The 16,572-nt window shown below is 45.1% G+C and overlaps 1 protein-coding gene across 1 annotated transcript in view; it reads left to right on the top strand.

Moving 5' to 3' along the window:
• Window positions 1-16,572, top strand: part of LOC137309946 (mucin-6-like) — a 316,057-nt gene that overhangs the window by 119,814 nt on the left and 179,671 nt on the right. Inside the window, exons 11-13 of the mRNA XM_067977944.1 lie at window positions 14,159-14,211; window positions 14,424-14,533; window positions 14,628-14,779. Coding sequence (XP_067834045.1) covers window positions 14,159-14,211; window positions 14,424-14,533; window positions 14,628-14,779 — 315 coding nt within the window. The remainder of the gene's footprint in view (window positions 1-14,158; window positions 14,212-14,423; window positions 14,534-14,627; window positions 14,780-16,572) is intronic.

Consider the following 16,572-nt stretch of genomic DNA (forward strand, 5'->3'; position numbering starts at 1 on the left):
ACACTGACACTTCACATGGAACACTGACACTTCATATGGAACACAGACACTTCACATGGAACACAGACACTTCACATGGAATACATACACTGCACATGGAACACAGACACATCACATGGAACGCAGACACTTCACATGGAACACAGACACTTCACATGGAATACAGACACTGCACATGGAATACAGACACTTCACATGGAACGCAGACACTTCACATGGAACACAGACACTTCACATGGAACACAGACACTTCACATGGAACACAGACACTTCACATGGAACACAGACACTTCACATGGAACGCAGACACTGCACATGGAACGCAGAGACTTCACATGGAACGCAGACACTTCACATGGAACGCAGACACTTCACATGGAACACAGACACTTCACATGGAACACAGACACTGCACATGGAACACAGACACTTCACATGTAACACAGACACTTCACATGGAACGCAGACACTTCACATGGAACGCAGACACTTCACATGGAACACAGACACTACACATGGCACACAGACACTTCACATGTAACACAGACACTTCACATGTAATACAGACACTTCACATGGAACACAGACACTTCACATGGAACACAGACACTTCACATGGAACACAGGCACTTCACATGGAATACAGACACTGCACATGGAACACAGACACTTCACATGGAATACATACACTGCACATAGAATACAGACACTGCACATGGAATGCAGACACTTCACATGGAATGCAGACACTTCACATGGAATACAGACACTGCACATGGAACACAGACACTTCACATGGAACACAGACACTTCACATGGAATACAGACACTGCACATGGAACGCAGACACTTCACATGGAACACAGACACTTCACATGGAACACAGACACTTCACATGGAATACAGACACTGCACATGGAACACAGACACTTCACATGGAATACATACACTGCACATGGAACGCAGACACTTCACATGGAATGCAGACACTTCACATGGAACGCAGACACTTCACATGGAATACATACACTGCACATGGAACACAGACACTTCACATGGAACACAGACACTTCACATGGAACACATACACTTCACATGGAACACAGACACTTCACATGGAACACAGACACTTCACATGGAACACAGACACTTCACATGGAACACACACACTTCACATGGAACACATACACTTCACATGGAACACATACACTGCACATGGAACACATACACTGCACATGGAACACAGACACTTCACATGGAACACAGACACTTCACATGGAACACAGACACTGCACATAGAACACATACACTGCGCATGGAACACATACACTGCACATGGAACACAGACACTTCACATGGAACACATACACTTCACATGGAACACATACACTGCACATGGAACACAGACACTTCACATGGAACACAGACACTTCACATGGAACACAGACACTTCACATGGAACACAGACACTGCACATAGAACACAGACACTGCACATGGAACACAGACACTTCATATGGAACACTTACACTGCACGTGGAACACAGACACTTCACATGGAACACAGACACTGCACATGGAACACAGACACTTCACATGGAACACTTACACTGCACATGGAACACAGACACTTCACATGGAACACAGACACTGCACATGGAACACAGACACTGCACATAGAACACATACACTGCACATGGAACACATACACTGCACATGGAACACTGACACTGCACATGGAACACAGACACTTCACATGGAACACTTACACTGCACATGGAACACAGACACTTCACATGGAACACAGACACTGCACATGGAACACAGACACTGCACATAGAACACATACACTGCACATGGAACACTGACACTTCACATGGAACACTGACACTTCATATGGAACACAGACACTTCACATGGAACACAGACACTGCACATAGAACACATACACTGCGCATGGAACACAGACACTTCACATGGAACACAGACACTTCACATGGAACACATACACTTCACATGGAACACAGACACTTCACATGGAACACAGACACTTCACATGGAACACATACACTTCACATGGAACACAGACACTTCACATGGAACACATACACTTCACATGGAACACAGACACTTCACATGGAACACAGACACTTCACATGGAACACATACACTTCACATGGAACACAGACACTTCACATGGAACACATACACTTCACATGGAACACAGACACTTCATATGGAACACTTACACTGCACATGGAACACAGACACTTCACATGGAACACAGACACTTCACATGGAACACAGACACTTCACATGGAACACAGACACTTCACATGGAACACAGACACTGCACATAGAACACAGACACTGCACATGGAACACAGACACTTCATATGGAACACTTACACTGCACATGGAACACAGACACTTCACATGGAACACAGACACTGCACATGGAACACAGACACTTCACATGGAACACTTACACTGCACATGGAACACAGACACTTCACATGGAACACAGACACTGCACATGGAACACAGACACTGCACATAGAACACATACACTGCACATGGAACACATACACTGCACATGGAACACTGACACTTCACATGGAACACTGACACTTCATATGGAACACAGACACTTCACATGGAACACTTACACTGCACATGGAACACAGACACTTCACATGGAACACAGACACTGCACATGGAACACAGACACTGCACATAGAACACATACACTGCACATGGAACACATACACTGCACATGGAACACTGACACTTCACATGGAACACTGACACTTCATATGGAACACAGACACTTCACATGGAACACAGACACTTCACATGGAATACATACACTTCACATGGAACACAGACACTGCACATGGAACACAGACACTTCACATGGAACGCAGACACTGCACATGGAACACAGACACTTCACATGGAATACAGACACTGCACATGGAATACATACTCTGCACATGGAACACAGACACTTCACATGGAATACATACACTGCACATGGAACGCAGACACTTCACATGGAACACAGACACTTCACATGGAACACAGACACTTCACATGGAACACAGACACTTCACATGGAATACATACACTGCACATGGAACACAGATACTTCACATGGAACACAGACACTTCACATGGAACACAGACACTTCACATGGAACACAGACACTTCACATGGAACACACACACTTCACATGGAACACATACACTTCACATGGAACACATACACTGCACATGGAACACAGACACTTCACATGGAACACAGACACTGCACATAGAACACATACACTGCACATGGAACACATACACTGCACATGGAACACAGACACTTCACATGGAACACATACACTGCACATGGAACGCAGACACTGCACATGGAACGCAGACACTTCACATGGAATGCAGACACTTCACATGGAACACAGACACTTCACATGGAACGCAGACACTTCACATGAAACACAGACACTGCACATGGAACACAGACACTTCACATGGAACACAGACACTTCATATGGAACACTTGCACTGCACATGGAACACAGACACTTCACATGGAACACAGACACTGCACATGGAACACAGACACTTCACATGGAACACAGACACTTCACATGGAATACATACACTGCACATGGAACACAGACACATCACATGGAACGCAGACACTTCACATGGAACACAGACACTTCACATGGAACACAGACACTGCACATGGAACGCAGACACTTCACATGGAACGCAGACACTTCACATGGAACACAGACACTTCACATGGAACACAGACACTGCACATAGAATACAGACACTGCACATGGAACACAGACACTTCACATGGAATGCAGACACTTCACATGGAACGCAGAAACTTCACATGGAATACAGACACTGCACATGGAACACAGACACTTCACATGGAACACAGACACTTCACATGGAACACAGACACTTCACATGGAACACACACACTTCACATGGAACACATACACTTCACATGGAACACATACACTGCACATGGAACACAGACACTTCACATGGAACACAGACACTGCACATAGAACACATACACTGCACATGGAACACATACACTGCACATGGAACACAGACACTTCACATGGAACACATACACTGCACATGGAACGCAGACACTGCACATGGAACGCAGACACTTCACATGGAATGCAGACACTTCACATGGAACACAGACACTTCACATGGAACGCAGACACTTCACATGAAACACAGACACTGCACATGGAACACAGACACTTCACATGGAACACAGACACTTCATATGGAACACTTGCACTGCACATGGAACACAGACACTTCACATGGAACACAGACACTGCACATGGAACACAGACACTTCACATGGAACACAGACACTTCACATGGAACGCAGACACTTCACATGGAACGCAGACACTTCACATGGAACACAGACACTGCACATGGAACGCAGACACTTCACATGGAACGCAGACACTGCACATAGAATACAGACACTTCACATGGAACACATACACTGCACATGGAACACAGACACTTCACATGGAACACAGACACTTCACATGGAATACATACACTGCACATGGAACACAGACACATCACATGGAACGCAGACACTTCACATGGAACACAGACACTTCACATGGAACACAGACACTGCACATGGAACGCAGACACTTCACATGGAACGCAGACACTGCACATAGAATACAGACACTTCACATGGAACACATACACTGCACATGGAACACAGACACTTCACATGGAACACAGACACTTCACATGGAATACATACACTGCACATGGAACACAGACACATCACATGGAACGCAGACACTTCACATGGAACACAGACACTTCACATGGAACACAGACACTGCACATGGAACGCAGACACTTCACATGGAACGCAGACACTGCACATAGAATACAGACACTTCACATGGAACACATACACTGCACATGGAACACAGACACTTCACATGGAACACAGACACTTCACATGGAATACATACACTGCACATGGAACACAGACACTTCACATGGAACACATACACTGCACATGGAACGCAGACACTTCACATGGAACACAGACACTTCACATGGAACACAGACACTTCACATGGAATACAGACACTGCACATGGAACACAGACACTTCACATGGAAAACATACACTGCACATGGAACGCAGACACTTCACATGGAACGCAGACACTTCACATGGAATACATACACTGCACATGGAACACAGACACTTCACATGGAACACAGACACTTCACATGGAACACATACACTTCACATGGAACACAGACACTTCACATGGAACACAGACACTTCACATGGAACACAGACACTTCACATGGAACACACACACTTCACATGGAACACATACACTTCACATGGAACACATACACTGCACATGGAACACAGACACTTCACATGGAACACAGACACTTCACATGGAACACAGACACTGCACATAGAACACATACACTGCGCATGGAACACATACACTGCACATGGAACACAGACACTTCACATGGAACACATACACTTCACATGGAACACATACACTGCACATGGAACACAGACACTTCACATGGAACACAGACACTTCACATGGAACACAGACACTTCACATGGAACACCGACACTGCACATAGAACACAGACACTGCACATGGAACACAGACACTTCATATGGAACACTTACACTGCACATGGAACACAGACACTTCACATGGAACACAGACACTGCACATGGAACACAGACACTTCACATGGAACACTTACACTGCACATGGAACACAGACACTGCACATGGAACACAGACACTGCACATGGAACACATACACTGCACATGGAACACATACACTGCACATGGAACACTGACACTGCACATGGAACACAGACACTTCACATGGAACACTTACACTGCACATGGAACACAGACACTTCACATGGAACACAGACACTGCACATGGAACACAGACACTGCACATAGAACACATACACTGCACATGGAACACTGACACTTCACATGGAACACTGACACTTCATATGGAACACAGACACTTCACATGGAACACAGACACTGCACATAGAACACATACACTGCGCATGGAACACATACACTGCACATGGAACACAGACACTTCACATGGAACACATACACTTCACATGGAACACAGACACTTCATATGGAACACTTACACTGCACATGGAACACAGACACTTCACATGGAACACAGACACTTCACATGGAACACAGACACTTCACATGGAACACAGACACTTCACATGGAACACAGACACTTCACATGGAACACAGACACTGCACATAGAACACAGACACTGCACATGGAACACAGACACTTCATATGGAACACTTACACTGCACATGGAACACAGACACTTCACATGGAACACAGACACTGCACATGGAACACAGACACTTCACATGAACACTTACACTGCACATGGAACACAGACACTTCACATGGAACACAGACACTGCACATGGAACACATACACTGCACATGGAACACTGACACTTCACATGGAACAATGACACTTCATATGGAACACAGACACTTCACATGGAACACAGACACTTCACATGGAATACATACACTGCACATGGAACACAGACACATCACATGGAACGCAGACACTTCACATGGAACACAGACACTTCACATGGAATACAGACACTGCACATGGAATACAGACACTTCACATGGAACGCAGACACTTCACATGGAACACAGACACTTCACATGGAACACAGACACTTCACATGGAACACAGACACTTCACATGGAACACAGACACTTCACATGGAACGCAGACACTGCACATGGAACGCAGAGACTTCACATGGAACGCAGACACTTCACATGGAACGCAGACACTTCACATGGAACACAGACACTTCACATGGAACACAGACACTGCACATGGAACACAGACACTTCACATGTAACACAGACACTTCACATGGAACGCAGACACTTCACATGGAACGCAGACACTTCACATGGAACACAGACACTACACATGGCACACAGACACTTCACATGTAACACAGACACTTCACATGTAATACAGACACTTCACATGGAACACAGACACTTCACATGGAACACAGACACTTCACATGGAAAACAGGCACTTCACATGGAATACAGACACTGCACATGGAACACAGACACTTCACATGGAATACATACACTGCACATAGAATACAGACACTGCACATGGAATGCAGACACTTCACATGGAATGCAGACACTTCACATGGAATACAGACACTGCACATGGAACACAGACACTTCACATGGAACACAGACACTTCACATGGAATACAGACACTGCACATGGAACGCAGACACTTCACATGGAACACAGACACTTCACATGGAACACAGACACTTCACATGGAATACAGACACTGCACATGGAACACAGACACTTCACATGGAATACATACACTGCACATGGAACGCAGACACTTCACATGGAACGCAGACACTTCACATGGAATACATACACTGCACATGGAACACAGACACTTCACATGGAACACAGACACTTCACATGGAACACATACACTTCACATGGAACACAGACACTTCACATGGAACACAGACACTTCACATGGAACACAGACACTTCACATGGAACACACACACTTCACATGGAACACATACACTTCACATGGAACACATACACTGCACATGGAACACATACACTGCACATGGAACACAGACACTTCACATGGAACACAGACACTTCACATGGAACACAGACACTGCACATAGAACACATACACTGCGCATGGAACACATACACTGCACATGGAACACAGACACTTCACATGGAACACATACACTTCACATGGAACACATACACTGCACATGGAACACAGACACTTCACATGGAACACAGACACTTCACATGGAACACAGACACTTCACATGGAACACAGACACTGCACATAGAACACAGACACTGCACATGGAACACAGACACTTCATATGGAACACTTACACTGCACGTGGAACACAGACACTTCACATGGAACACAGACACTGCACATGGAACACAGACACTTCACATGGAACACTTACACTGCACATGGAACACAGACACTTCACATGGAACACAGACACTGCACATGGAACACAGACACTGCACATAGAACACATACACTGCACATGGAACACATACACTGCACATGGAACACTGACACTGCACATGGAACACAGACACTTCACATGGAACACTTACACTGCACATGGAACACAGACACTTCACATGGAACACAGACACTGCACATGGAACACAGACACTGCACATAGAACACATACACTGCACATGGAACACTGACACTTCACATGGAACACTGACACTTCATATGGAACACAGACACTTCACATGGAACACAGACACTGCACATAGAACACATACACTGCGCATGGAACACAGACACTTCACATGGAACACAGACACTTCACATGGAACACATACACTTCACATGGAACACAGACACTTCACATGGAACACAGACACTTCACATGGAACACATACACTTCACATGGAACACAGACACTTCACATGGAACACATACACTTCACATGGAACACAGACACTTCACATGGAACACAGACACTTCACATGGAACACATACACTTCACATGGAACACAGACACTTCACATGGAACACATACACTTCACATGGAACACAGACACTTCATATGGAACACTTACACTGCACATGGAACACAGACACTTCACATGGAACACAGACACTTCACATGGAACACAGACACTTCACATGGAACACAGACACTTCACATGGAACACAGACACTTCACATGGAACACAGACACTGCACATAGAACACAGACACTGCACATGGAACACAGACACTTCATATGGAACACTTACACTGCACATGGAACACAGACACTTCACATGGAACACAGACACTGCACATGGAACACAGACACTTCACATGGAACACTTACACTGCACATGGAACACAGACACTTCACATGGAACACAGACACTGCACATGGAACACAGACACTGCACATAGAACACATACACTGCACATGGAACACATACACTGCACATGGAACACTGACACTTCACATGGAACACTGACACTTCATATGGAACACAGACACTTCACATGGAACACAGACACTTCACATGGAATACATACACTGCACATGGAACACAGACACATCACATGGAACGCAGACACTTCACATGGAACACAGACACTTCACATGGAATACAGACACTGCACATGGAATACAGACACTTCACATGGAACGCAGACACTTCACATGGAACACAGACACTTCACATGGAACACAGACACTTCACATGGAACACAGACACTTCACATGGAACGCAGAGACTTCACATGGAACGCAGACACTTCACATGGAACGCAGACACTTCACATGGAACACAGACAACTTCACATGGAACACAGACACTGCACATGGAACACAGACACTTCACATGTAACACAGACACTTCACATGGAACGCAGACACTTCACATGGAACGCAGACACTTCACATGTAACACAGACACTTCACATGTAATACAGACACTTCACATGGAACGCAGACACTTCACATGGAACGCAGACACTTCACATGGAATACATACACTGCACATAGAATACAGACACTGCACATGGAACACAGACACTTCACATGGAATGCAGACACTTCACATGGAACGCAGAAACTTCACATGGAATACAGACACTGCACATGGAACACAGACACTTCACATGGAACACAGACACTTCACATGGAATACAGACACTGCACATGGAACGCAGACACTTCACATGGAACACAGACACTTCACATGGAACACAGACACTTCACATGGAATACAGACACTGCACATGGAACACAGACACTTCACATGGAATACTTACACTGCACATGGAACGCAGACACTTCACATGGAACGCAGACACTTCACATGGAATACATACACTGCACATGGAACACAGACACTTCACATGGAACACAGACACTTCACATGGAACACAGACACTTCACATGGAACACATACACTTCACATGGAACACAGACACTTCACATGGAACACAGACACTTCACATGGAACACACACACTTCACATGGAACACATACACTGCACATGGAACACATACACTGCACATGGAACACAGACACTTCACATGGAACACAGACACTTCACATGGAACACAGACACTGCACATAGAACACATACATAGCGCATGGAACACATACACTGCACATGGAACACAGACACTTCACATGGAACACATACACTTCACATGGAACACATACACTGCACATGGAACGCAGACACTTCACATGGAACACAGACACTTCACATGGAACACAGACACTTCACATGGAACACAGACACTTCACATGGAACACAGACACTGCACATAGAACACAGACACTGCACATGGAACACAGACACTTCATATGGAACACTTACACTGCACATGGAACACAGACACTTCACATGGAACACAGACACTTCACATGGAACACTTACACTGCACATGGAACACAGACACTTCACATGGAACACAGACACTGCACATGGAACACAGACACTGCACATAGAACACATACACTGCACATGGAACACATACACTGCACATGGAACACTGACACTTCACATGGAACACTGACACTTCATATGGAACACAGACACTTCACATGGAACACAGACACTTCACATGGAATACATACACTGCACATGGAACACAGACACATCACATGGAACGCAGACACTTCACATGGAACACAGACACTTCACATGGAATACAGACACTGCACATGGAATACAGACACTTCACATGGAACGCAGACACTTCACATGGAACACAGACACTTCACATGGAACACAGACACTTCACATGGAACACAAACACTTCACATGGAACACAGACACTTCACATGGAACGCAGACACTGCACATGGAACGCAGAGACTTCACATGGAACACAGACACTTCACATGGAACACAGACACTTCACATGGAACACAGACACTTCACATGGAACACAGACACTGCACATGGAACACAGACACTTCACATGTAACACAGACACTTCACATGGAACGCAGACACTTCACATGGAACGCAGACACTTCACATGGAACGCAGACACTTCACATGGAACACAGACACTTCACATGTAACACAGACACTTCACATGTAATACAGACACTTCACATGGAACGCAGACACTTCACATGGAACGCAGACACTTCACATGGAACACAGACACTTCACATGGAACACAGACACTTCACATGGAACACAGACACTTCACATGGAATGCAGACACTTCACATGGAACACAGACACTGCACATGGAACACAGACATTTCATATGGAACACTTACACTGCACATGGAACACAGACACTTCACATGGAATAGAGACACTGCACATGGAATACAGACACTGCACATGGAACACAGACACTTCACATGGAACGCAGAAACTTCACATGGAATACAGACACTGCACATGGAACACAGACACTTCACATGGAACACAGACACTTCACATGGAATACAGACACTTCACATGGAACACATACACTGCACATGGAACACAGACACTTCACATGGAATACATACACTGCACATGGAACGCAGACACTTCACATGGAACGCAGACACTTCACATGGAATACATACACTGCACATGGAACGCAGACACTTCACATGGAACACAGACACTTCACATGGAATACAGACACTTCACATGGAACACAGACACTTCACATGGAACACAGACACTTCACATGGAACACAGACACTTCACATGGAACACATACACTTCACATGGAACACATACACTGCACATGGAACACATACACTGCACATGGAACACAGACACTTCACATGGAACACAGACACTTCACGTGGAACACAGACACTGCACATAGAACACATACACTGCACATGGAACACATACACTGCACATGGAACACAGACACTTCACATGGAACACATACACTTCACATGGAACACAGACACATCACATGGAACACATACACTGCACATGGAACGCTGACACTGCACATGGAACACAGACACTGCACATGGAACACAGACACTTCACATGGAACACAGACACTTCACATGGAACACAGACACTGCACATGGAACACAGACACTTCACATGGAACACAGACACTTCACATGGAACACAGACACTGCACATGGAACACAGACACTTCATATGGAACACATACACTGCACATGGAACACAGACACTTCACATGGAACACAGACACTGCACATGGAACACAGACATTTCATATGGAACACAGACACTGCACATGGAACACAGACACTTCACATGGAACACTTACACTGCACATGGAACACAGACACTTCACATGGAACACAGACACTGCACATGGAACACAGACACTGCACATAGAACACATACACTGCACATGGAACACATACACTGCACATGGAACACTGACACTTCACATGGAACACAGACACTGCACATGGAACACAGACACTTCATATGGAACACTTACACTGCACATGGAACACAGACACTTCACATGGAACACAGACACTGCACATGGAACACAGACACTTCACATGGAACACAGACACTTCACATGGAACACAGACACTGCACATGGAACACAGACACTGCACATAGAACACATACACTGCACATGGAACACATACACTGCACATGGAACACTGACACTTCACATGGAACACTGACACTGCACATGGAACGCAGACACTGCACATGGAACGCAGACACTTCACATGGAACACAGACACTTCACATGGAACGCAGACACTGCACATGGAACGCAGAGACTTCACATGGAACGCAGACACTTCACATGGAACACAGACACTTCACATGGAACGCAGACACTGCACATGGAACACAGACACTTCACATGGAACACAGACACTGCACATGGAACACAGACACTTCACATGTAATACAGACACTTCACATGGAACACAGACACTTCACATGGAACGCAGACACTTCACATGGAACACAGACACTTCACATGGAACACAGACACTTCACATGGAACACAGACACTTCACATGGAACACAGACACTTCACATGGAACGCAGACACTTCACATGGAACGCAGACACTTCACATGGAACGCAGACACTTCACATGGAACGCAGACACTTCACATGGAACGCAGACACTTCACATGGAACGCATACACTTCACATGGAACACAGACACTTCACATGGAACGCAGACACTTCACATGGAACACAGACACTTCACATGGAACACAGACACTTCACATGGAACACAGACACTACACATGGAACACAGACACTTCACATGTAACACAGACACTTCACATGGAACGCAGACACTTCACATGGAACGCAGACACTTCACATGGAACACAGACACTTCACATGGAACACAGACACTGCACATGGAACACAGACACTTCACATGGAACACAGACACTACACATGGAATACAGACACTGCACATGGAACACAGACACTACACATGGAATACAGACACTGCACATGGAACGCAGACACTTCACATGGAACGCAGACACTTCACATGGAACGCAGACACTTCACATGGAACACAGACACTACACATGGAACGCAGACACTACACATGGAATACAGACACTGCACATGGAACACAGACACTACACATGGAATACAGACACTGCACATGGAACGCAGACACTGCACATGGAACGCAGACACTGCACATGGAACGCAGATACTTCACATGGAACACAGACACTTCACATTGAACGCAGACACTTCACATGGAACACAGACACTGCACATGGAAAACAGACAACAGTTTTACAGCATAAATACTCCATGGAATGCTGAAAAGAGACATCAGCTATGCAATACAGATGTATAAAATGTAGGCAGAACCAAGCAACAAGTGAAAGTTTGCAAATCTGAGTTATAATGTGAGAGATGTAGTTCCTGTAATTAGTACCTTCATGTATTGTTGTTCTCCCCTGTCTCTCTCCACAGGTTCTGCAGGAACGGAATACTGAAGCGCACAGGCCAGCCTCCAGTCTTCAAAGGTCCAAAAAGATTCCCTATCATTTTAAATATAAATGTGTGATATATATTTATATACATATATATATATAGAAACACTTGAAAAGGTATCATTTGATATATGATTTCAAACACATCACTTTGTAATCCTTCTTATCATGTTCTGTTGGTGCTCTGAATGAAAATGATCCCACATTTCTGGTGATGCAAAAATATCTTAATTTGTTCTTTCCAGGAATGTGCAGGCCTCCTAAACTTTACTTTAGCTGTGCACACGGGCCACAAGGCCAATATGGGACAACATGTGCACCAACCTGCCAGACGATAGCCACAGAAATTTCATGTGTGAGTAGGAAATACAGTAAACTCGCCTTTCACAGAATTGTGAATCTTGAAATGATTTAAGAACTGAATTGCCTGTTCTTTGCCCCACCCATAGATACCATCTAAGTGTGCATCTGGCTGTATATGTCCAGAGGGGATGGTCTTAGATTACTACGCTAGGTGTGTCTACCCTGAAGATTGTCAATGCAAGTTCAGTGACCGGACCTACAAAAGAGGAGAGAAAATGATGAAAGACTGCCAGGAGTGGTAAGGAGTTCGAACATTTTACTGATCTACTGTGGAGTGAATTCTAAAAGTGAGAAACTGGTTTTAGGAACATAGGAACAGGAGTAGGCCATTCAGCCCCTCGTGCCTGCTCCGCCATTTGATAAGATCATGGTTGATCTGTGATCTAACTCCATATACCTGCCTTTGGCCCATATTCTGCTCTTCCGGTGACTCATGGTTAAGGCAGTGACCAACTGAACGTCTCAGGGTCAATCTGTGGTCTGCACTGAGTTAGCTGATTTCAGCCAGGACAGAGGTCAAATCTAGAGGCACTGAGGTCAAATGCAGAGCCCGTACGGGCTCTACATTTGACCTCAGTGCCTCTAGATTAGGGGCAGAAAATCATTCGGCCTTTAGGGTCAGACTGCTCAGGGATGAAGAGGGAAACCTAGTTGTGGGGGATGAAGGCACGGTGGAGGGTATCAAATGAACAGTTTTCGTCTGATTTTAGAAATGGCGGTGGAAGTGAGAATGACGGGGCACTAGAGGAGGATGTGGAAAAATTGGAATTGATAATCGTAGGAAAGGAATTGGTTCTCAAGATGTTAGCAGAATTCAAGGTGGATATGTCACTAGGGCCTTGATGGCATGAACCTTACCCTGTTGAAAGTAGTCCATCCTCCAGGGAGAAATGCAAATTGTGTCAAAAAGGAAATAAAGAATAAACTGGGTGACTGAAGACCAATGAGTCGATTGTGGTGAAATTCTTCGAATCCATAATTCAAGATAAAATTACTGAGCATTTAGAGTTGCAGGGGTTATTCAATGACAGCCAGCATGGATATGCTAAAGGCAAACCATGCTTGCAAATCTAATAGAATTTTGTGTAAAAGTGACCTATTCGATAAAAGGAATTCAGTAGATGTATTGTGTATCGATTTTCAGATGGCATTTGATAAGGTGCCTCACAAGAGACCAGTTACAAAAATACAGGCATTTGGTACAATAGGAAATAGGAAATAACTTGCTTTTTTATAGTACCTTTAAAAACATCTCAGGACACATCAGGGAAAACAGATGCTGAACCAAGGAAAGAGAGACTAGGAGTAGTGACCTCAAGCTTGGTCAGAGATGGGTTTTAAGGAGGGTTTTAAAGGTGACAAGGGAGGTGGAGAGGTTGGGGGGGTTTTAGGGAGGAAGTTCCAGAGCATGAGGGTCTAAGCGTCTGAAGGGGCAGCCATCGGTGATGGGTGAAGAGAGAGGGAGGTACACAAGAGGCTGGAGTTAGATTAATGAAGAGTTTGAGCAGGGTTGTAGGGCTAGAGGAAGTTACTGGGACAGAGTGGGGTAAAACCATGAAGGGATTTAAAGACAAGAATGATCGTTTTAAACTGGGGGTTGGAGAGCTAATGCAGGAGAGCGAGGATGGGGAAGGATGATTTCGTGTGCAACAGGATGTGAGCAGAAGAGTTTCGGATAAAGCTGAAGTTTGGGATGATGGGAGCCAGCCGGCAGAGCTTTGGAATAATCCAGTATGGAGGTGACAAAGGCACGTGTGAGGGGTTCAGCAGCAGAGATGACGTTACAGAGGTGGAAGTAGGCACTCTGTGACGGAGAGGGTATGAGGCCAGGAGCCCAGCTTGACGTTAAACAGAATGCTGAGGCTGAATATCCTGAGTTGGTTCAGTCTGAGACAGGAATGGGTTGGAACTTGTAGCTGGGGTTCAGGGTTTAAGACAGGTGCCAAAGGCGATGGCTTCAGTCTTCCCACTATCTAATTGGAAGAAGTTACAGCTCATCCCGAACTGGATGTTGGACAAGTTTGACAACAC

This window comes from Heptranchias perlo, unplaced genomic scaffold (assembly GCF_035084215.1).
Source record: "Heptranchias perlo isolate sHepPer1 unplaced genomic scaffold, sHepPer1.hap1 HAP1_SCAFFOLD_193, whole genome shotgun sequence".
NCBI lineage: Eukaryota > Metazoa > Chordata > Chondrichthyes > Hexanchiformes > Hexanchidae > Heptranchias > Heptranchias perlo.